Consider the following 24406-nt stretch of genomic DNA (forward strand, 5'->3'; position numbering starts at 1 on the left):
CGAAAGAAACACGGAAATCTGGTTACAATGACTTTTCGATCGAGACTGCGCCCAGAGATAAGGAACGGATTGAGACCAGAGAAAATCTCGGGCACGCCACGTTTACAAATCTTTTTCACTTTCTGGCTCCAGCTCTGGACCCCAAGGCGGCTAAGCAAGGGCCAAAAATTCTATAGAACCCTGACAACCAAAACAATGGTTATAGTAGTAGGAGACAGGACCAATGGAGATATATTGGTATTCCATAAAAAAATACTGTGAGCGAGCTACTCTCCAAGGTCGCCCGCCATGTCCAAAGCTATGCAATTGATACAATAAGATGTTAGTTGGTAACTCTGTTAAGCTGTTTTGTGATACATGACGGCAGTTGGGGATTTCTCGTCAAGCATAACTAAAATGTAGGTGTCTAAGTTAAGCTGGGAAAGGGTCGAATCCACATATTACATTTTGTCCGCCTGAATCGAGGCCACCGCAGGCGATGGTATGTTACCTAGAATACCCCATCTATAGTCTAGCCATTTGGTCCCCGGGAGAATCCCGGTTTGAGATACCGAATAGATTAAAAATGTGCGACAGACCTGGCAGCTCTTGTATTCGGCCGGGGTGATATGATCTTAGATATGCCGGAGTTTGATCTAAGGAACTTCTTCCACCGAGATTTCCATTTAATCGCAGGGTCCTACTGCTCCAGTATCTTTCTAACCCTCCAGCGATTCAGTACAGACGCAATTATCATATGGTAATACATAAAATATAACCATTTGTGGCACCAAAATACAATTGAATAAAGTAATAAATCTGTCTATTAAGAAAGATCTCTCTCATACCAGATTTAAGGCCCTACGGAGACTTTTCTCCAGCAAATTCTTACCACCATGACAACCACCACGAGAACTACAACCTCAACACACACCCCAAATAAGCTTCACCTCGATGCCAGTTTATCTACACAAGAAACAATTACAACATTTCCTCCTTCACCACCTGCATCAGATTCTTCAGAATTTCAATATACTTTCCCACTACCCCCAATATCCGCAAAAGTTTCTCCTCTCCCCATCGACAAAGACACGCCGGATGCCTGGATTCCTCGCGACCCACGTCTAATCCGACTAACCGGTGTTCACCCATTCAACGTCGAAGCACCCTTAACCGACCTCTTCGACTCCGGTTTCATCACCCCAAAAGAACTTTTCTACGTCCGTAATCATGGAGCTGTCCCCCAAGTGCAGGACGAAGAAATCCCAGACTGGGAAATATCGATCGAGGGACTTGTTGAAAACCCCATAACATTAACATTCAAACAGATACTAGAAGAATTCGAACAATACACCGTACCTGTAACAATGGTATGCGCTGGAAACCGTCGTAAAGAACAAAATATGGTTCGTAAAACTAAGGGTTTTAGTTGGGGTGCTGCTGGTGTGTCGAATGCATTATGGACTGGTCCGATGTTAGCGGATGTGATACGTCTGGCGAAGCCGTCAAGGAGGGCGAAGTACTTATGTATGGAAGGGGCGGATAAGTTACCGAATGGATATTATGGGACAAATGCAAAATTGAGCTGGGTGAATGATCCGAATAGGGGGATTATGCTGGCGCATAAGATGAATGGGGAAGCACTTATTCCAGATCATGGGAAGCCGATTAGGGTGGTGATTCCTGGGCAAATCGGGGGGAGAAGTGTGAAATGGCTGAAACGGCTGATTTTAACAGAAGGGCCAAGTGATAATTGGTACCATCTTTATGACAATAGAGTACTACCGTGAGTATTCTTTAAGTGCTAGCTGACAGGAAGGTTCTGGGGAATGAAGCTGACCGTTAAATTATATAGAACAATGGTTACTCCAGAAATGTCCTCACAAGACAAATCATGGTGGACAGATGAACGCTACGCCATCTACGACCTCTCAACAAACTCAGCGATAGCGTATCCAGAGCATGGGGAAACCTTAAACCTCACAACAGCATCAAAAATCTACACAGCTCGCGGTTACGCCTACACCGGTGGTGGCCGCAAGATATCCCGTGTAGAACTCTCAATCGACCGCGGACAAACCTGGTCACTCGCCAATGTTTCTTACCCAGAAGATCTTTACCGTGCGCTGGAGTACGAAAACATTACATTATTTGGCGGAAAACTCGATGCAAGTTACAGAGATACTTCGCATTGCTGGTGCTTTTGGTCGCTCGAAATCAACACCGAAGAACTTGCAGGTTCTGAAGGTCTCTTATTACGAGCAATGGACAATAGTATGAACCTCCAACCGCGAGATATGTACTGGTCTGTACTCGGGATGATGAATAATCCCTGGTTTCGCGTTGCTATTCGTCGGGATGGCAATATCCTCAACTTTGAACACCCGACACAGCCAGCGTTAAGGCCAGGAGGATGGATGGAACGTGTGAAAAAGGCCGGTGGTAACCTTGCAGGAGCAAACTGGGGTGAACTTGCACCGAATGAAACCCCTCTCCCAAAAGTCGAAGAAGAGGTCTCTACAATCTCGATGGTAAACCCCAAAATTTCTCGTACCATAGAATACGAAGAATTCAAATCTCACGAGAATGCTAAAGAACCATGGTTTGTTATCAACAACGAAGTCTACAACGGCACACCATATCTCCAGGATCATCCGGGCGGCGCAACAAGTATTATAGCGGCGGCAGGTACTGATGCGTCTGAAGAATTTCTCGCAATTCACAGCGAAACTGCAAAAGCGATGATGGAGAAGTATCACATTGGTACTCTATCTTCTGATGCCGCCAAAACACTTGCGTCCGGCGGCGCAGTGGAGGTCGATGCAACTTCCCCTATTTTCCTCAACCCGAAAGTCTGGATCAAATCTACCCTCATAGAAAGAAAAGTTATATCATGGGATACACGGATATACACATTTGCATTACAGCACGACGAACAGGTGTTGGGATTACCTGTTGGGCAACACTTGATGATTCGTCTCAAAGATCAAAAGACCGGGGATGCTATTATACGCAGTTACACGCCTATATCAGAAGGAGACACAAAAGGCAAGCTAGAGCTTCTAGTAAAAGTATACTTCGCCACAGAGGCTCCCCTCTTCGCCGGCGGTAAAATGACGCTAGCACTCGATGCCCTAACGCTGGGAGAAGAGATTGAAGTCAAAGGGCCGACAGGGAAGTTAGATTACCTCGGACGCGGAATGGTAATGCTTAGCGGGAAAGAAAGGACCGTAAAGAATTTTTGCATGATATGCGGCGGGAGTGGGATTACTCCAATCTTTCAAGTGTTGAGACAAGTGGTTAGGGATGAGGGCGATCAGACGAAATGTGTGGTATTTGACGGGAATAGAGAAGAAGGAGATATCCTGTGCCGGGAGGAACTAGACGAGTTTGAAAAAATTGGTGGGGAAAAGTGTAAGATATTGTAAGTATCTTTCCCCTTCATTTCATCAATACCATTTCAACAGAACATATGACTAACAAGGCGCTACAGACATACTCTATCGAAACCTTCGAATACATGGACGGGCTTAAGAGGAAGGATTGGGAAGGAATTGCTATTGAGGGAAATGCCTCCTAGAGAAGAACTCCTGATACTAATTTGTGGGCCCCCAGCGATGGAAGAGAGTGCGAAAAAGATTCTATTAGAGGAAGGGTTTAAGAAAGATGATATGGTGTTCTTTTGATTTGAGGTCCCCAATGTGACACAAGATTTAGAATTTGTACATGCTACCAAAAAGCTAGATACTTGATCTGCTTTGTATAATAACTTTATATTTTATGTCTAATGAACTTTTGGCAAGTTGCTTCATTAGAACATAGACCTAGACACTTACAACTCGGTATGGAATCTCAATGCCAAGGCTGCTTGAAAGTTTTCGACTTCTCGTGTTGCCGGGCAAAAATACCACACATCTATCAAACCAGGGAGGCCCTTGCTCAAAAGCTTAAAGCTTAAGCTTAGGAGAATGTCTCCGCGCAAAAGCTCCCACCATTAAGTCTCACGAATCTTACCGCCGTAATAACGTCTTCTCATTCAGTCTTATCGTGCGTGGCGGGATCTCCGAACTAGCGCAAAAACTCGGACTGAAGGCTAGTACGCCCTTATCAGAATAGACAATGGACATCCCACTTTCTCTTCGGCTGATACAGAGTCAATAGTGTCGGTTCTTATCTAGCTTCGCCTCCCGCAGCGGTGTTTTGGACCAATAGAGGAGAGGTAGTTGTTCATCCTCGGATTGGAATTGGAGGTCGCTGATAAGGCTAGTACCTCGAGACTACCTTCAACACCCATAGGTTCCCCTGCAAAAGTATGGTACCTCCGAGGCAATCGAAGTATTACTATTCCACGGATATACTCAGTTGAACGGGAAATACCTGGAACAGATCGTGATTATGGTTTTCCGATCGATTGCCTTGGTGGGGGTTCAGAATGTTTTCCCTTCGATTAGCTTATTGTCACACAAAAACACCACACATGCATTTGATATGAATATGAAGCTTGGGGTGAACAAAAATGCCGGAAGCTAATAACTTCTGTGATATGTATACAAGAGGGGTGTTATCACTCGTATTCTTTGATCCCGCTTTCTTTTCTCCTCTTTATTGAATTTTTTGGCCCAATTCCTATCAGTATCTTATTTTTTACAGACAACTGTTCGTCAACACATTGATATTCCCGATTTCTACTCGATTGGTGGATTCGAGTCTAAAGGAACAGAAATTCAAAAATTGCCCTTATTCTTTATTTTCATCTCTAGAGAACAGTCTTCAGAACCCCGCAAGGATAGTGTTTAAAATATAATTGGACCAACTGGTCCAAAACACCATTGCATCATGACAATAGCAATAGAACCTCCAAGTGGCGATATTCCAGTGAATGGTCAAAATGGCTTTTCGAACGGCGACACACCAAAAATTGAGAACGGACACTCTAACGGGACCGACCAAAACGGTGCCAACGGCGCAAATGGCACTCCTAAAAAGAAGATTGTGATTGTTGGATTGGGGATGGTAGCTGTGGGGTTTATGTGAGTAGTTAAGAAGCTCGACCGGACTCATGATCGAGTTATTAAAGATGCATACCGAGATCTAACAACATCACTTAGTGAAAAATTAATAAAACTCGACGCCCGCCGACAAGAATACACAATAGTAGTCATCGGCGAAGAACCTCATGTCGCATATAACCGTGTCGGACTCACAACATTCTTCGAACATCGAGCGATCGATAAACTATATCTAAACCCCGTATCTTGGGTATATAGAACTCCAACCTTTGAATTTTTAATTTCAAAGATGTCTTGCTAACAATAGGTTAATAGTACGACTCACTCCACCCAGCCCTAGGCTACCAAATTAACACAAAAGTAACATCCATCCACCCCGCCGAAAAATTCGTAACAACATCCTCTGGCGAAACGGTAACTTATGATATCCTCATCCTCGCCACTGGATCCGATGCCGTTCTCCCAGCAAATACGCCGGGCCACGATGCAACCGGCGTATTCGTATACCGCAATATCGCGGATTTGGAGGAAATGATACAGTATTCATCTACTGTGAAGGGTTCAGTAGGTTGCGTAGTTGGTGGTGGTTTACTTGGGCTGGAGGCTGCGAAAGCGTTATTAGATCTTGAGAATTATGGAAAAGTAGGATTGATTGATCGGAATAAATGGGTACTCTCGAGACAGTTGGATAGTGATGCTGGTGGATTGGTGGTAGAGAAGGTGAGGGAGTTAGGAGTAGATGTAATGTTGGAGAAAAGAGTTAGGCAAATTGAAACGAATGAAGAAGGGAGGGTCCGCGGAGTCACTTTCGAGGATGGGGACTTTGTTGAGGCTAGTACGGTTTGTTTCGCTGTAAGTGCCTTTATTCACATATTTTCCGAGGGAGCTAGTATCGATATTAACTCGTGATTTAGATCGGTATCAGATCAAGAGACGAGCTAGCCAGAAACGCTGGTTTAGATTGCTACGAAAAGAGCGGTGGTGTAGTCGTCAACGAAAGACTCCAAACCTCCAATCCGGATATATACGCCATCGGCGAGTGTGCTAGTTGGGAAAACCAAACATTCGGACTTATAGCCCCCGGAATAGAAATGGCCGATATTCTTGCCTTCAACCTCACACAAGCAAAAGCCCACACCCAACGGAGGTTCCGGCGGCCGGACTTAAGTACAAAACTCAAACTACTTGGCGTCGATGTCGCATCATTTGGTGATTTTTTCGCGGATCGGGATGGTCCGAGGGAGATGCCAGGGCGACAAGCCGCTGCGGCAAGAAGGAAGAATTCTGTTCAGAAGAATGGAAATGGAGCCGCAGTAACTCCGCCGTCGGTGAAAGCGCTCACGTATAAAGACCCGTTTCAGGGTGTTTATAAGAAATACCTGTTCACAATCGATGGCAAGTTTTTACTTGGTGGAATGATGATCGGTGACACCAATGACTATATCAAACTCGTCCAAATGGTAAAAACCAAGAAGCAACTTGAAGTTCCACCAGCGGAGTTTATCCTCGGAAGCCAAAAGAGTGGAGAGGATAACCTCGATGATATGTAAGTTGCCCCATCCAAACGGGTAGCCACTTTCAAAGACTAACAAAATCCTATAGCGACGACGATACTCAAATATGCTCCTGCCACAATGTCACAAAAGGCGACGTAGTAACCAACACCAAAAATGGAACCTGCAAATCCATCGGCGACGTCAAATCCTGCACAAAAGCCGGCACAGGATGCGGCGGCTGCATGCCTCTCGTAACCTCCATCTTCAACGCCACCATGAAATCCATGGGAGCCGAGATCTCAAACCATCTATGTCCTCACTTCGCATACTCCCGTGCCGACATGTACAACATCATATCCGTTAAGAAACTCAAGACTTTCGAAGATGTGATGAGGGAGTATGGTAAAAACCCGGACTCTGTTGGATGCGAAGCGTGTAAACCTGCGATAGGAAGTATACTTGCGTCTTTGTTTAATAGACACATAATGGATAAAGACCTACATGCGGTTCAAGACACGAATGATCGATTCTTGGCAAATATTCAACGGAATGGAACGTTCAGTGTGGTTCCGAGAGTTACGGGTGGGGAGATTACTCCGGATAGGTTGATTACTATTGGTATGGTTGCGAAGAAGTATGGATTATACTGCAAGATCACTGGAGGACAGAGAATCGATCTGTTTGGAGCGAAAAAGGGAGATTTATTGAATATATGGCAGGAGCTGGTGGATGCTGGTATGGAGAGCGGACATGCTTATGCAAAGAGTTTGAGAACCGTTAAGGTAACTATACCCCTTTGTTTAACAGAAATGAATGACCCCTCTAACATTGAAAAATATAGAGCTGCGTGGGAACTACATGGTGTCGTTTCGGTATCGGTGACAGTGTAGGAATGGCCGTCAGACTCGAAGAGAGGTACAAAAGTATTCGCGCTCCTCATAAAATTAAAGGCGCGGTCTCAGGTTGCGTGCGAGAATGCGCGGAAGCTCAAAATAAAGAGTATGAACCAGATTTTCTTTGATATCCTTCAATCTATCTCGTCAGCTCACATTGTTTCTCTATCTAGCTTCGGGCTCATCGCCACTGAAAAGGGTTTCAACATCTTCATCGCCGGCAACGGCGGTGCAAACCCCAAACATTCTGAACTCCTAGCCAAAGACGTTCCACCAGACGAAGTCACGCCCCTCATCGACCGTTATCTAATGTTCTACATCCGAACAGCCGACAAACTCCAACGTACAGCCCGTTGGTTAGAAAACCTCCCAGGAGGTATGAAATACCTGCGCGAAGTAATCATCGACGACAAACTCGGTATCTGCAGTGAGTTAGAAAAGCAAATGCAAGAGCTCGTCAATAGTTTCTTCTGTGAATGGAAAGAAGCTATTAATAACCCCGAGAAACGGAGGATGTTTCAGCAATTTGCCAATACAACGGAAAGACAAGAAACTATGGAAGTTGTTCAAGAGCGTGAACAAGAAAGGCCAACATACTGGGCATCGGACTCTGCGAAATATGACTTTAAGGGTCATAAATGGAGTACCTTGGCCTGGCAGCCTATTATCGAAGCCAGGCACTTTGAAGGAGATAATAGCGCCAACGTTAAACGCGGAGAGACACAACTAGCTATCTTTAAGATTAAGGGCAAGTATTACGCATCACAGCAGATGTGTCCTCACAAACGGTCATTTGTATTATCAGATGGCCTAATTGGTGACGATGCAAGTGGGAAACTATGGGTGTCTTGCCCAAATCACAAACGGAACTTTGAATTGAACGGTACAGAAGCGGGCAAGTGTGCCAATGACGATGAAATTAACATTGCTGTATTCGAGGCTGAAGAGCGAGAGGATGGGTGGATTTACTTGAGGTTACCCCCGGTGGAGGAGCTCGATGGTGTCTTAGCCACCGGAAAATGGATCGTAAGGAAAGATGAGGGGAAGCAGCCCTTTGAGAAAATGGATGGGTACCTCAAAGGAAGGACGAGTAAGAAGCCAAGCGAGAGGACGATAATGAAAACGCAGGAACCGGTGATGGTTGGCGGATGTGGAGGACCGGGATTAGATTGGTAAAGCTCTTTCTTATGATCTATTATGATATCGGCTTAGCGGATTTTTCAGCAAATGTTGGACTTTTCTTGTTAATGTACAAATAAAGTATAAGAATTGTTAGTATAGCATATGTTTCAATCTGGATGCTACTCAAAGATCTTACCCATAGCTTGGTACTTTAGCAGCCTTGTAATCAAGGCCCATTGGCTTTTCTTGGACCGTGCTGAATGACAGTAAGAGGCGTCAGCATCTATACGTACCAGGAAAGTAAGCATTGCCGGACCTTTCTGGAAGGTATCGAAAACCTGGTTAGAGACGGGATAGCACGCTCGGAACTTGGCGAGAGGGCAAAAATCCAGATGGGTCCTTGGTCCGTAGATCATGGGAACCCAAAGAGCTAGTGACACTATAGTGCTCTCTAGTTAGCTATAAGGCAACTGTCAAGACACGAGTTCCGCACCGCCCAAGGGAGAGGAAGGACCCATAGGTCAGGCTATCATTCCAAGGGTTGGCCCGAGCGGAATACGAGGAAGGCGAAACTACAGAACAGGGGGGTGGGGTGTCAAATCACAGAATTGTTGAGGACAAATGACCGGTTTTCATAAGAAACTTCGAATTCCCAAAAGAAGGATTTCGCCTTATCATGATGTATGTATAATACCCCCATGGCATGGTGTCGTAAAGTATTAATACTCCCTGAACCCTGTTGTCAAACCATAAGAACGTCTGCCTACGACCTTCCGCATCAGTGGATGGAGTATGACAGGGATTAGAGTCATGGGCGAGGAGATAGCGAAGAAAAAGAAGAATGTCAGGTGCCTTCCAGTTGCCACGATTGCATCGCTTTTCTCGGATGCAACCCAAACTAGCAGAAACGAACGAAAAAGAGCCCGCCGCCTAAATCTTATTCTAATTCTTATTTCTGAAGTATTGTAGGGACAAATCGCGAGATACTTGCATGAAAGATGTGAGGTGGTCAAAATGCCACATGAAAGATGTGTTGAATTTCTTGCTGCTACAGTTACAGAACAGAACTCAAAGCTCAGATAATGTAGAGAACAATACATATTATTGTCAAACGTTAAGCTAGAAAGCTGATACCCTCAAGATACAATATATATATATATAAAATTAAATATGTAAAAAAGTCATGATATTTCGCTAGTAGACATTAGGCGACAAAGATCATATAATAGCTTCAAAACAAATGCAACCATGGGAATCTATATATCTAGACGTATATCGATATATCGATACTGAAAGAAATATACCTTCTGAATACCCTCCGAAGAGTCTGTACTCTTTATACGTTTAGAAGAGCCACGAAACGAATGTCCTGTAGAACCAACTACCATTCTTCACACCCGAAGCCTTCTTCTCCGCGTCTCTGATCTTCCACATCTCCTCATCCCTGTCGATAACGTCCTTGCCGCTCCAAAGATCTGCTTCCTCAGGCTTAATACCTTCAGTCTTCTTGATCCACTTGTATCCAAAGATCATGATGAGGTAGAGAGGGATACCGAGATATCCAGTAATGAAAGTCTTGTATTTAAATCCACCCACGAAGACGTCGAAGTTCTTGGTAAGAGCGATCAAGATACAGAAGAAGAGAGCGAAGTATGTGCCGCCGATACCGAATGGAGCTCTGTAAGCCAAAGTCTTTGGGTCGACTCCTTGTGCATTTCGTGCGCGGACGAAGTAGATGTGGGACACGAGAATGGAGATCCAGGTGAGGAGACCGAAGATAGTGACAAGGTTAACGAAATATCCGAAAACAGTCTTGGAGTCGCTAGAAACGTTCATGAAAGCGAGGCAGCAGAAGAGGGCTGAAAGACCAAGAGAGTAGTATGGAACACCGCGAGCGTCGGTTTTGGCGAGGATAGCGGGAGCATGACCCTTCAAGGCGAGGCCGTGGATGGTACGGGAGGCAATGTAAAGATCGGAGTTGGAGGCCGAGAAGACGAAGATGAGAATGCAGGCGTTCAAGAAACCTGGAAGGACGTTGATTCCGGAAACACGGATCGCAGCGACGAATGGAGAAGCGGCGGCGGAGTTGTACGCTTGTTTAGTCGCCTTGACAAGCTCAGCGTCGTCATAAGCGATAATCATACCCAAGAGGAGAACGGAAAAGCAGTAAAAGAAGAGGATACGGTAAAAGGTGAGCTTGATCGCGCGTGGGATAGTCTTTCGCGGATTTTCAGCCTCACCGACTGTGACACCGACAAGTTCAGTTCCGAGGTAGGCGAACACAGCGTTAACCATAGTAGACCAGAATCCGAGGAATTGGCCAAGGGAACCAGTGGTGAGGTAAGGCGCGAAGGCACCGGGGTTTTTCCAGTATCTGAATCCTTTCCTGTCATGATCGGGGCCTCCACCGAGAGCGAGAATCAAAGAAAGCAGGATTAAACCGCAGATAACGAGGACCTTAATGGAAGAAAGCCAGAATTCGAATTCTCCGAAGAACTTGATACCAAAATAATTGATTGCGACAATTACCACCAAGAATACTGCTATAAAAACTCCCGGATTTACTTTCGTCGCAGGTAGCCAGAATTGTATCACAAGCGCAGCTGCCGTCAATTGATTCGGTGTCGTAATGATATATTTGAACCAGCTACCAAGTTCACCACGTTAGCGCCTTCACTTCCAAATGCTTTTGTTGGCGAGTATACTTACTATGTATAACCGAGCGAAAAACCAAGAGCGGGATCAACGAATCGAGTAGCATAAACAGAGAAACCACCAGCAGCTGGAAGCCATGCCGCCATTTCACCTAGTGCGGCCATAACCAAGAAGACAATAAACTATATTTGACTGATTAGCTTCATATTTTCCATCTATATTTTGCAATCCATGCCCGAAAAGTCAATAGCGCCCGCGGATTTTGGAGATGGAACTTACACCGACGAAAGTATAGGCAATCATTAGAGAACCCGGTCTAGATAAGTGTTCCAAAAGCAGTCAGCAACCGTTTTCAAGCTCAAATTACCGATAAGTAGTGTCGTGGGTCTCGCCAGACAAAACTCAAATGTTAAAATAGGAAGCTTAAGCTACAAAAAGCTTATACGTACCCAGCCCTAGCTAACGCAGAACCCGTTCCAATGATAAGACCTGTGCCGATAGCGCCACCGATGGCAATCATAGTAACCTGACGTGATCGTAGGCCACGATGTAGCGAGTGGCCAACATCTTCAGGATCAGAGAGCATTTGCTCCTCTGGTGTCATACCGCCTGGAGAGGTTGAGCCTTTACGGTCGACTATTATGTCGCCGCCTTTGTTCTCTTCGTCGTGTCGTCCGAGGACCGCCATTGTGGAGAATATTCGAAGTACGAATTATTCGATGATTTAGATAGCTCAACCCTAGTTATACTTCTTGGGCCTTATTGGGTGAACTTATATTGCCGCAAGAACGAAGTAGTAATGCGTATGTGCTAGCAACGCAAATTGTGCAGTCGCAAGGCAATTGCAATATCACAGCCCCCAAGGTGAACTCAATTGGTCGTAGATATATATAAATAAAGAAGAGGGGGATCTTCGAGAATGAGGGTAAGCCTGAGAAGGGAAGAGAGAAGAATTTGGGAAGGGTTCCAAAGCTGCCTCTTTAAACAAATTCCGGACCTGGCGGGGACCTGCCTGCAAACCTGCGACAGGTTGCTGGATACGTGTGTACCCGATATCTCTGGAACCAAAGACCCTAGCTGTTGTATGGCCACTGATAGGCAAGGTGCGCACACTGTACTGCATGGTTTATTTCGGTGTCACACATGTTAGAATGCATGGTGATACCCTCCACCGCCTGTTCATCCTTTTTGTCAGATAGGTACAGAAGGCGTTGGCTGACGGAAAAAGTAATTAATCCTTCACAGCCCTGTAACTGTACTTCTAGCTTTCGCAATTGCGGCAAGACGATAGGATTTTCCTGTATAGGTTGTACTGAAGGTTAGTGGTGTTGGGCGGATGTAAAACCTTACCAAGTCTAGGAAGGGCACGAATACGGCCGGTACAAAGAAACTATAACTTTGTCTCTTGTCGACTAATAAAAGCTGGGGAAAACAATCGAACGAGGAAAAACTCATGAATACAAGCTTACCCCAGTGTCTTGTTCGCCCAAGACGCCATGCTAACCCGTCCAAAAAGCAAAAGCGCACATATCGTGTGCCTATAATTTGCATGCAAATGGCATGCCTCGAACGCATATCTCTGCTTGTTTCCTTTTTTTCTGCGGTCGAATCAGGCAACCGACAACTGCGCATTTCTGGTAGCTTTCGGCCAACCCATTTTTGACGATGATTGGGGGCAATAGGGTGTTGGAGGTTTTGAAATGAACCCTGTTAAAGGATAGCCATCTTGGCTTTTCAGGCAACATGCGTTTCCAGACTTGGCTCTCGTCGCTCTTGCATGAGACCATCTTGTGTCTTGATCATGACCGATATATCTAAGACTTGACTGATACAACTCTATAGGCTCGTCGAAAATAGGAAACTTTCGTATCTCCCGGGTATATCTCCAAAAGGGATTCAATCTTGGAAAACTTGGTAGATGCAGCCTGATGCTCGAATTTTTTTTAAGATTCTTCTTGTCATGAGGCCAAGAAAAGGCTTCTTGTATGGGATGCATACACCTCTCGACGTATCTCGACTTTATTCCTCGTTTATCTATGGAGCTTCTCGAGGCAGCGCCCCACAGAATATCGTGCAATTTTGTTATCATTACGAAGAAGTACTGAAGTTTATCGCATTGTACTGCCCAGCCTTCAGGTCAAGAGGAGGCTCTACGGATTTAGTGCGCGTGACGCCTAAATTTTGGAAAACCGACCGACGAGCGCAACATCACGAATCGCCCGGCGACATATCGAGGTCACATCTTAGCTCATCATTCGAAGCCGTTGGAATGAGTTCTTGTCTTTGACGCGTAACGGAAAGCGCTCCCATCACCTATCATTACATTTTATTCTATGCCCCTCGTGAGGAAGCAAAGAATGTTCCATCTTACGAAAAAATCCAGTTAGTTCTTTTTCCCGTCCAGAACAAATTTCCGGATCTCTTGGTGCTTGCCATGAATCGGCTGCACTTGTCGAGTGTGGACAAAACGCCACTTCCGCGCTGGGCTTTTAACGAGTTTTTGGCATTTTTTTTTTGGCATGGAAGACGCAATTTCGGAGGCACACGACCATTCTGTGCTACACCTCGGAAAATGCCGGCTTTCTTGCGTGTGCCTGCCATGCCCAGCCCCAAGATAAATCCCTTGGGTTCGAAGCCTCGTTAGCTAAGCTGCCTAGACGATTAACTTGGCTTCGGGTTAGAGTCGCTATTGCTAGCTGTTAACGTTATGAAATTCTCCGAGTAGGCAAATATGGTGGACCTATTTGTAAACGCCGTGGGAGTGTTGAAGGATTTTGATTTCGAAGAATGTCGGAGGCCTTATTGGTTCGCCGGTTCGGATGGGAACCTTTGAATCTCGAGGCGTGATAATCGCTAGGTAGCCGCGATGAGGGTCCATTTAACCTCAAGGGGTTTTATCAAATCCTTCAAACAAGGTAAATATCGACAAAAATAAAAATAATTCAAGTTGGACTCGACAATGTACGGCGGTCTTGTAGTGCTATTTGGAAACCCTCGAGCACAACACAAATTAAACCCGCCCACGCCGATCCAGGTTTGCTGCGGCACGTTCAAGGTTTTAATGGCCAAAGGGAAGTTTGATGGAAGTCGGTGAGAAACCACTGGTTTAAAGGTCAATTTTCATCTTCCGAACATTTAATTCTTCGATTGAAGCCGTCAGGTCATTCATTATCAATGGTAGCTAAACTCGCTGACAAATCAAGAATATTCCACCGCGGTAAAAATTCAAAACTTGCATCCTTGTAAGACATATGCAGAAAGTTTCGTCGCAGATTCACCCATATGGCCGTACGATATGCAGAAAAAAAAGGGTTCCCTGAATCCTCACCAATGTCAGATACCGATGACGTCGAATTCCATCTTCTAGTATCTTCCTTCGATAACAATGCACGGGCGCTTGTGTATCCAGGTCTTTCAAATGGCCTGACACCGGCAAACAAACGGAAGATTGAGGTCCGTTAGACATCCGAAATGCTACTTTACCGCGTACTTCAAGCAAGGTTTAGGTTCCTCGGCTCAACCCTTTTGCGTAGCATTGCCCCTTTGGAGCTGCTTTAGTAATACAATCGTCCGAGGTCAATTCTTTTTTCAACCCAAAACACCAAAAACTGCTTGGTGTCTACCGCACAAACATCCGCCAAAGCACGTAATTCTGAAGAGCTCGTAGCATTAGTAATATACCGGATGAAGCACTTTATTCTTCTTGGCTTAGACGATGGTACTACTGCATACTTCTACCCAATGCATATACCTTAAGTAATCAGTATTATCGATAACGGCTTGCTTCCGGGTTGTCTTCCGAAAGCAATTGGCTATAAATTCGGGCGATGGCGTCTTCATCGGATGTCATTCTATTTCAAATGCAGAGTACTAGTAAATTAGCAAGCTCATTCTATAATAACATTTCTTCTCAGTCTTTAACCCTTCAAACAGGTCCAATTGAGCAGTTGTCTTTATTCTTTTACGTATCGCAATATCGTCATATCTTAACGACCACTTCTATCACCAATATCACTTTATCAAGTTTAATTTATATCGAGCCTATCCATACATCTGCCTCACAACCGACACCCGGACCCTGACCTCAAGGCCCCCACCAACAGAACCCCGCGAAAACAAAACCTACAACACACAAAGCCCACCAAATCCAACATCATGACAATCCAGGCTACAACTGACGGCTCTAGCTCTGCCAATCCCGAATGGCCTGACATTCCCAATGTTGGTGCTGAAGGAGTATGTCCCCTTGACCTTATTATACGTGCACCCCCCCCTTGTTCTTTTCGCAGCCTGGGACTAAAACAGATCGATCCTTCCAGGTACCCTACTTCACACCGGCCCAGATCCCAGCCGCCGGTACCGCCATACCCAATGGCCAAGTTATTCCAAAACTCTTCCAACCGATCACTATCCGCGATGTAACCTTCCAGAACCGTATCTGGGTCTCGCCGATGTGCCAGTACTCCGCACAAGATGGACATTTGACCGATTGGCATATCGCCCATCTTGGTGGTATCTTATCTCGGGGTCCAGCTCTAACTATCATCGAAGCTACTGCTGTGGTCCCCGAAGGCAGAATCTCGCCTGATGATTCAGGATTATGGAAAGATAGCCAGGTTGAGCCGTTGAAGCGAGTTGTGGATTTTGCGCATTCGCAGAATCAGAAGATTGGTATTCAACTGGCACATGCTGGGAGGAAGGCTAGTACCGTACCGCCATGGTTGAGCAGAAAAGCTATTGCTACTGAAAAGGCATTGTTCTAAAATCATTATACTGTCATTTGGAACATGATGAGCTAATATGAAACAACAGGTCGGTGGTTGGCCTAACGGAGTCAACGGTCCCTCGCCAGTTCCCTTCGACGTCGGAAACCCAATACCCCATGAATTGACTATTGCCGAAATCGAGGAACTCAAAGAAGCATGGGGTGCGGCCACTCGTCGCGCTGTTGCCGCCGGAATCGACGTAATCGAAGTCCACGCCGCCCATGGTTACCTCCTCCACTCATTCTATTCTCCAGCCTCAAACTTCAGAACCGATAAATACGGCGGCAGCTTCGAGAACCGTATTCGTTTGCTTCTTGAAATCATCGATGTCACCAAAGCAAACTCAAAGCCCGAGACATTGATCTTTGTCAGATTCACTGGATCAGACTGGCTTGAATACGATACCTCCATTGAATCCTGGAAAACCGAAGACGCAGTCAAACTCGCTCAGGTCTTAGCTCGAACCGGAAAAGTCGACTTCTTCGACGTTTCTTCAGCCGCAAACTCGCCAAAGCAGCAGATTACAGGCGGTCCAGGCTATCAGCGTGTTTTCTCAAGGGCTATCAAGCAGGGTCTTAAGGCGGAGGGACTGGATGTGGCAACCAGCACCGTCGGGTTGATTAATACTGGAACACTGGCCAACCAGATTCTGGACGATGGAGACGCAGATGTCATCTTTGTCGGTAGGCCGTTCCTGCAGAACCCGGCGTTGGTTTGGTCGTGGGCTAGGGAACTTGGGGTGGAAGTTAGGACGGCAAATCAGATCGGGTGGGGTTATGGACAGAAGATTGGAGGTGGTATTAGGCACCATAGTACTCTATAAATTGCGATATCATGATGCCTCGCTCGCTGGGTACTTCGTGAGGTGGATAGAAAGTAATTTTTCTCTGTGGTCTGATAGATAAGAGTCTTTAGCTAGCGTTTCATAGACTTAGTTGGGAATAAAGATCCGTTCCGCTATCATGGCATTATAGGTGCCTTGTAGTTGTATAACCTTTCGGCCGGGTATACGTTGTGCATATTCCGCTAGTTAGACATCGAATTCAATATTTCTTCGGTAACAAAACCCGACGAAGTTGCTTTCGCCTGTATCATGAGATATGAATACGAGGTATGTATCTTAAACCTAGTCCACCAGATCCCCTGGATCCATTCAGCTAAAGTTTTGTCGGAGCATGCATGCATGTCAATTTAAGCGGGGTGGATCGATGCGCTAGGTAGCCACGAGTGACGAGACAAAAAGTCACTGGTCACTTTACGTTATGCGAAAAGCCCACATCACACGAGCAAATACCATAAACAGGTTCCAGTGATAAGCAAGTAGTCAGCCAGGCCCTTTTTGTCGCCCTCTCCGAAGCGAATTGCATAAAGTGGAGCTTTCTGCCTACGTTTTAGGCGAGGTGATTGCCTTTGCATTGATTTGTGGAGAAGGGGCGTGGGCGATAGCTTTGCTTACCCTGGTTACTTAGCCTTTAGGGCAGGGTAGCCTTCGCATAATTGACCGTCTGGGTATACGAGCTTTAAAGCCTCTAAGAGTGGCTGGCATCTTGCAGTTGAGCGGAGTTAGAGGCACTCAGTGAACTGCAATGTAAACCATCGAATTGTCCTTCTGAGCTCAGAAATCTCGGGTATGCGCGATAGCATCGACTCCTTTCCGTGAGGCTCAAAATCACCCGTCGGACTGCTTTCCAGGCCGACATTATTCGAGTCCTGTGAATGCTAGGATACATTAATATATAATTTATATTGCAAGTGGACTAAATCTGTCGAATGGCCAGGCGTAGGCCAGACCGAAGAAAGCAATCCTTACACACCACTGCCGATAGCCAACGTTTGAAGCGAAGCGAATTCCATATCCCGATAAGTTCAGGAATTAAATTCCCCCCAGTCTCATTATCGAAAACCTATTTTCGAATTGCCGTAAAGGACTTCGTCGAGCGAAGCTCCGAACAGGGTTGACACAATACTATGAGATCCGCCTCCGAACTGAGCGAGCCGGCGATTTCGAGTTTGATATCCAAGGGAAGATCGCTGAAATTCAAAGAAGCCATGTTAACTGGCTAGTTAGTTGTGATAGTTTGGACGATTCGTGATGATTGAGGTCAATGACTAAGTATTGTAGGACGATTGGTATATTGGGGTACCATCTTTGATGAAATTTATGTAGATAGTTTATAACGTTCATCGTAAATCACGGAGTTCTCGCGCTGTGTCTGAGTATGTGGCGATCATTGTCCTGGCTAGTGTTATAAATGTATTCATATTTCGTAGCTGAGTAACTCGAATGGGAATACCCTCTGTTTACCGGTCACCGTCAGTTAACATTTTGGGGTCATGGAGACTGACTGCCCGGCTAAGTACTCAGTATCTGTAAACATAAAAAATAGCCAACATCGAGTTTGGGCACCGGCATGCCCAAAGCTCACAGTCGGTGCTTGTCAAGCTCTTTTTTAGAGGGTTCTAGGTAAATGTATTATTTAGTGTATTCATGGTACAACTCCTGTGAAGACGCTAGCATGCAGTATAACCGTTAATCCGATATCTTTTAACGCCCTCCAACGGTAAAAGCGTACAAATACAGTAACCCCGAAAATCTGTGCAATCTAACCACTGCCCATGCTCTAGCACTGTGTCAACAAAAACCCAATGTATGTCTTATATCTACCGTTTGCTGTAATTCCAAGACTCTTCGGCCGTAATCCTTCTCTTATTAATATCACACACTAACGGGCCTCTCCACTCCACCACAGTTTCCATTTCCATTCTGTTCATCTCCTTCCATAGCTCTCAGAGCATCAGCAACATGTTCAAAGAATCCCTTCTTCTCACCAACAAGTCCCACAATCCCACTCCTCACCATTCTTTCCCAAACCTCCCCACCTCTCCTAGGACCTCTAGCAAAGAAAACCCTAACATCCCTTTCTAGGTAACCTTCCACAATCTCTTTCAAAACCTGCGCACCACTTCCATCTACGCTTGTCATACCGTGTACATCAAACACAACATTTCTATTATGCTCATCGCTTCTCAACCGTGGCAATGACGGATGAGCAATTGTACTACCGTAAATTTCAAGTCTCCTTAACCGATTCTGAAGATCTCCTGCGTTGGCAAATGTCAAGGGTTCGGGAATTTTAACAATCAAGCAACCCTCGATCTGTACTATTTCCTGTGGGAAGTCCTCTGCACTTTTGAACACAGGCGGGGTGGTATCCGGTACCCGTCCTAGAATCATGATTCGTGCCCTGGTAGCATGTTGAAGAATTTGAACGACAGATAGGCCGACGCCTGCTGCGATTCCGAGTTCGAGAGAGTAGGTGATTGTGAGAGAAAAGACGATCAACATCATGAGAAGATCATTGGCCGAGCGGATTTTGGCGAAGAAGCGGATATCTTCTGGCGCTTCTTCGAGGAGGGAAAACGCGACGGATGTAATCATAGAAGATAGGACGCATCTCTGTAAGGTTTTAGCTGTTAGCACCTCTCGAAGGCTACATGGTGAACCTTGAAGACTTACCGGAATATACTTGAAGTAGGGCAACACAAACCAAATAGATATGATGGTGATCGAAGAAAGAACGACACTACTCATTCCAGTCCTGCCACCAGTCGACTTATTGAGCTTGCTCCTCCCGTAACCACCAAAAGCTGGAAGACCACAACCAAATCCAGCCAATATATTCCCAACACCCAGAGCCACCAACTCTCGATTCGAACTGATATTTGCATCGACAGGGCTACCTAAACTCTTGGCAGCAACCACACTCTCGAAGAACCCAAGAACGCTAATTAAGAAAGCAGTAGGCAACGCCTCCCGAATCTTAGGTAAGTTCTCCTGCTTGAACGGGAACCTCATTTGGAAACTTCCAGATGAAACATCGCCCAGGATCTCAATGCCTTTAGCTTCCCAGTCCAGTTTTGCAGCAAGAACGGTCGCAATTGTAACAACCAAGAACCTATCCGGGATAAATACAACCCAATTATGCCTCTTCTGGACCTTTGCCCGGAATTTCTTGACAGTGAGAATGATCGATAGAGCTACCAGACTGACAACGGCGGTGGGTACATGGATATTTGAGGTATTTCTAAACAAGAAATCCATTTTTGTGAGAGAAGAAGCGTGGGTTACGCCTTGTTCCTTCGCGAGGGCGAGGAGACCCAGCTCGGAAATCAATTGGTCGACCGTGATGACGAATCCGACAGCGGAAATGAAGCCTCGAAGAAGAGCCCTGCTCAGCACGCTATCTAGGAATCCTAGACGTACAACACCAGCCATAAGTGCTATTATTCCTGTGATTGAAGTCACAATACCGGCTATTATAGCGTTTTTGGTATCGTCATCTTCGCCTTGCATGCCAGAGTTGATCGCTTGACGGACAGCTTCACCGACAAGAAGCGAACCGGCTGCTTCCGGACCTGTCACCATCTGAGGACAAGAACCAAGAAGAGCGTATATAACCGGAACTATGGCAAAGGAATATAAACCCTGCACGGGTGGAACGTGGGCAAGGTTAGAAGCGAGTGATAGAGCCATGGGAATATATATGGAAGACAGAGTTACTATATTCAATATTATCGTTAGCATCCTCTCTGCATGATTCTTTAAATGTGGATTAGGAACTTACTCCCTGCGATAACATCCCCAGCGAGATATTTCAAGTCATAGTGCGGAATCCACTTGATGGCTGGTATATAATAGCTCATGTACATCAACCGTGGATGTTTGACACCACTTTGTCGCGCCAACTCTGCAGTTGTAAACTTCTGCTGTCGTTTCCGGCCATTGGTGGAACCTATATCCTCACTCATAACCGATGATCCATCATCATCGAGCCGGGCCGTGGGAATGGCGCCAAAGGAAGAGATAGCTCGGGAGAGAGTTGGAGCGGCAGCAGACGACGCAGCAGAAAACGTGCCATTGTCCCGTACTTGTTCCTCAGGATTATGGGAATCGGTGAGCCGGGAGAGGAGAGAGGTGTAAAGGTCTGGTTCTCGAGGGAAGGTTGGTCTGTCTTGGGGACTGGCTGGAACCGAAGTCGACCGCGACTTTGAACTAGACCTGCTCATCGTGACAGAAGCACTAGAGCTATTCTACTGAGACGAAGAGAGATCTAAGCCCCGAATACTCTGTATTGTAGTGTGGTATTAATACTGGTAAGAATCTGTCGACAAACAGCCGACATCGACGAGGCTTGAAGCTACCCCGCGAAGAGGATGAGACTTGATCTTTCTCCCATCAAAAAGATCCGGGAAAATCGAGATCTTTTATACAGGTAATCTTTTCTCCGTGGATATTACCGAATCGTAGTCCTTTTGTAAAAAAGTCCTTTCTAATGCATGGCGGAGGTATGTGATGGTATGCGTTAGGTAAGAGCTCAGTCCTTTCGCTGGGCGGTTTGTCATGTGGCGAACTTCGAAACATGGATTTTCTATTTCGCCCCACGGCATCGGTCCGCTCACCAACAAAACGAGGGTTTCCAGGCTAGGCTTTCGGATTCTTGTCGGACCCCGGATGTATCTCGCTGGTATGGTTGTGCAGCAGGGAATAAAGTGATGGAACCGGTCAGCGGGCTCCATTTCGCAGCTTGGAACTGAGCTTATTCCTGCCACCGTGATATGCCGCCCACATACCGCGGTGGTGCCAAGTTATGCTAAGTTTTGGTTACACCGCGTTTGCCGATTCTGATTTTCCTGTTTTGGACACTTCGAAGAATGCAACAGCAGAAACACAGTTCCTATAAATAGTTCTGAGATCCAAATCAATTACCCTTATCGAGATTAAGCCCTGCGTATGAATACTGATAAAGGGTGTGCTCATGTGAGGAGCGGGGAAGTCATATCGAATGAGTTAGTTGCAACAATAAACACATTCTTGTCAATTAATAGTAGTTGTCTAATGTTCAATTAAGAGTATATCTCGAAGGAAAATCTACGGATCTAGAAGTTCGTTACATAATGCCATGGCGGCGCGACATTTCCGGAGTTTACAGTACTAAGAATGCCCTCCTGCAGCAGCTCAGGTCCCCCAGTTCTTAAATTTGGTAAGATCTTGACATTCATACTTTATAGAGGGGTCTTGCTTTTCCTCGGAACAAAAGGTATCTTTGTTATAAAACATACCCCAATCATTCCTAGCATCCACCAATTACCCGAGGCCATGCACCAGCCTTAGCTATCGGCCTCTTCGTCCGGTGTCAAGCTGCCCAGGTGCATCGTTATCCGGTCCAATCCCACCCCATCGTTCAACCCTGCCGGACTCTTCATTGGCCACTGGAATCGCGGCTATCCTCCGTTTCTGAGTCTTCAGTCTATATATTATATATAAACATATCATCAATGATATAAAAAGCACCCCTATCCCGACTGTCACCCCGGCGATAACCCCAGCAGCTACAGAGCTTCCGTTTGATATTGGATTTGTAGTGGGTGTATTGTTTGATGCAGTGCCGGGGTCAGAATGCAGTTGGGTAGGAAATACTTCCGTTGAAATCGCTTCGGAGGAGCTATGCATAGTGGATGATTGGGAGCTGCTGGCCTCGGACGCAGGCGTCACAAAAGGAGGAGTGGGGCTGCTAAGTGAAGCCGTAGTTGATTCGGAGGCCGGACTCAATGAAATTTGGCTTGGTAACGGCGGGGTACTGGGTGTGCTGGAGGTTTTACTTAAGGGAGGAATAGATATTGAAACCCCTACGTCACTACAGATTTTCTGGATCGCGGAAGCTGTTTCATTGTATTCTATGTTTGAACAGCTAGTATCGACACAAGGGGAAAGCTCCACAAAAGATTCATTCCTCGAGATCTGGCATTGGCATGGAATATCGACGAGAGTTCTGCAGGTCGTAACGTCTATCAAGTGGACAATACAGTCTATCGGAGGTCTCATGTATCAGTTTGGATTCGGTAAATCGATTCCTAAGGGCTGAAGCGAGACCACAAAGCGGCGGATATGGACGAAATTGAAAATTTATTTTCTGGGTGTACTCATAGCGCAATCTGGAACCAGCTCAATTTGAGCAAAGGCGGAAGTTATAATCACGGAACCCCAGATAAACTGCAAAGGGATTGCTAAAGTATGCATTATGTCGTTTACCCGTGTAGCGCCGACCTACGAATCATTAAATATATTTTGTTTATATATTGGCGAAACTAGAACAAAGCTTTCCCGGAAAATCTTGGGTTTGCTTATGATTTTATAAATTTGCACGATTTCCTAAATTTAGCCAAAGTTATCAGTCACGTTCAATTTATCTCGATCGTTGGTGGGTCGTTTCACAGTTTCAAATTCTGCTTACCAAGCCTTTTGATCGTTCGATTGGCCAATTGTGAAGACACTTCTCTTGTTGTTTGCTAGACGGCATGGGACAACCGATGAAATGATTTGGAGATGCATAGATGTGTGTAGGCGGCAAAGTACATATACCTACATGCATGCTTCAAAACACTTGCCTCCCTAAATATTTCAGAACGGGCGGGATTTATCGACTTCCTTTTCCGGGAAGTTTTAAGATGAAATAATCAACGAGTTCATGAGAAAAAAGCCACAGGTACTTCGAAATCTCGTATACTGCGAGTAGATTATATATAGAATAGGCGTATAGGAGGGCGGAATGTGCATGTGATGAAGTTGATTCGTACTAACCTAGCCCAAGATCTTCAATTGATCAAACGCTTACTTGCAAGGAGGAAGTAACGGCGTCTAGTAGCGGGCCTACCTACACACAACTTTTATCAGTCTAAGATTCGGTTTAGTAATTCATTTTGGAAGGAGTATTCCGTAATAATTTATTGAGTAAAAGTGCGTTTTGATAATATAACCAGCGAGGAATAGATCAATCAATCATACCGAGAACAATCCTCAACTTATGGGTCTAGCGGTGACCACTCGTAGAGTCTGGGTACGAGACCGCCCTGGCGAATGGACATGGCGACAACGGAAAGCAACCGACACATTTGCGCCTGTAGTAACAGTTTTGTACGAGACCGAGACTGTTGAATTCGTTCCTATTATATGTAGAGATTAATCTAGCGAGATGGTAGTTTCGGAATTGAAGCAACAACAATATATATGCGGCCGTAAGTCTGTTGAGCGCCGAATACTAATTTTTGGACAGTATCTTTGTCCTTCATCATTCCCGCCCATTTTAACCAATATGCTGGCCAATTGCGCCAATCACAAACCCCGCATGACCCCTCATACTTAAACGTACCGCATTTCAGTTCTAGACCCTAAGTCTTAAGCACAAGATAATGCTATGGTTGGCATATTGCCGAATGGTGTAAATGGGCTTTTCAAAATCGCCGTCCTGGGATTCCGAAGCCCTGGCGGGATATTCGCAATATTTGCTCATCACTTCCTATACACCGCTCATTTATTATTCCATTCCCGCGCCAAGGTCCGCAGGCATTCATTGACCACGTACGTAAATATTATTTTCTAGAATATTTATCGCCTTCTAGAAAAACACATAAAGCGGGTCCCGACGGTC

The 24406-nt window shown here is 45.6% G+C and overlaps 6 protein-coding genes across 6 annotated transcripts; 4 read left to right on the forward strand and 2 right to left on the reverse strand.

The window, feature by feature from the left end:
* Positions 1-875: 875 nt before the first annotated feature.
* On the forward strand, positions 876-3665 carry DFL_000648 (uncharacterized protein; the record flags this gene model as incomplete). Its single annotated transcript, XM_067635915.1, has 3 exons — positions 876-1765; positions 1835-3403; positions 3473-3665. The coding sequence occupies 3 exons, from the start codon at positions 876-878 to the stop codon at positions 3663-3665; spliced, it is 2652 nt and encodes an 883-aa protein (XP_067495194.1).
* A 1150-nt stretch (positions 3666-4815) lies between these two features.
* DFL_000649 (uncharacterized protein) lies at positions 4816-8553 on the forward strand (the record flags this gene model as incomplete). Its single annotated transcript, XM_067635927.1, has 7 exons — positions 4816-5009; positions 5088-5238; positions 5304-5840; positions 5903-6534; positions 6591-7266; positions 7326-7483; positions 7551-8553. The coding sequence occupies 7 exons, from the start codon at positions 4816-4818 to the stop codon at positions 8551-8553; spliced, it is 3351 nt and encodes a 1116-aa protein (XP_067495195.1).
* A 1290-nt stretch (positions 8554-9843) lies between these two features.
* Positions 9844-11842, reverse strand: DFL_000650 (uncharacterized protein; the record flags this gene model as incomplete). Its single annotated transcript, XM_067635940.1, has 4 exons — positions 9844-11146; positions 11209-11336; positions 11434-11470; positions 11604-11842. The coding sequence occupies 4 exons, from the start codon at positions 11840-11842 to the stop codon at positions 9844-9846; spliced, it is 1707 nt and encodes a 568-aa protein (XP_067495196.1).
* A 2642-nt stretch (positions 11843-14484) lies between these two features.
* On the forward strand, positions 14485-14804 carry DFL_000651 (uncharacterized protein; the record flags this gene model as incomplete). Its single annotated transcript, XM_067635951.1, has 2 exons — positions 14485-14607; positions 14688-14804. The coding sequence occupies 2 exons, from the start codon at positions 14485-14487 to the stop codon at positions 14802-14804; spliced, it is 240 nt and encodes a 79-aa protein (XP_067495197.1).
* A 505-nt stretch (positions 14805-15309) lies between these two features.
* On the forward strand, positions 15310-16743 carry DFL_000652 (uncharacterized protein; the record flags this gene model as incomplete). The annotated part of the gene is made up of 3 exons (XM_067635963.1): positions 15310-15390; positions 15474-15905; positions 15967-16743. 3 exons carry the CDS (start codon positions 15310-15312, stop codon positions 16741-16743), a joined length of 1290 nt encoding a protein of 429 aa, XP_067495198.1.
* Positions 16744-18636: 1893 nt separating this feature from the next.
* Positions 18637-20987, reverse strand: DFL_000653 (uncharacterized protein; the record flags this gene model as incomplete). The annotated part of the gene is made up of 3 exons (XM_067635974.1): positions 18637-19377; positions 19438-20480; positions 20546-20987. The coding sequence occupies 3 exons, from the start codon at positions 20985-20987 to the stop codon at positions 18637-18639; spliced, it is 2226 nt and encodes a 741-aa protein (XP_067495199.1).
* Between the last annotated feature and the right edge of the window lie 3419 nt (positions 20988-24406).

The sequence above is a fragment of the Arthrobotrys flagrans genome (assembly GCF_004000055.1).
Source record: "Arthrobotrys flagrans strain CBS H-5679 chromosome Unknown unitig_15, whole genome shotgun sequence".
NCBI lineage: Eukaryota > Fungi > Ascomycota > Orbiliomycetes > Orbiliales > Orbiliaceae > Arthrobotrys > Arthrobotrys flagrans.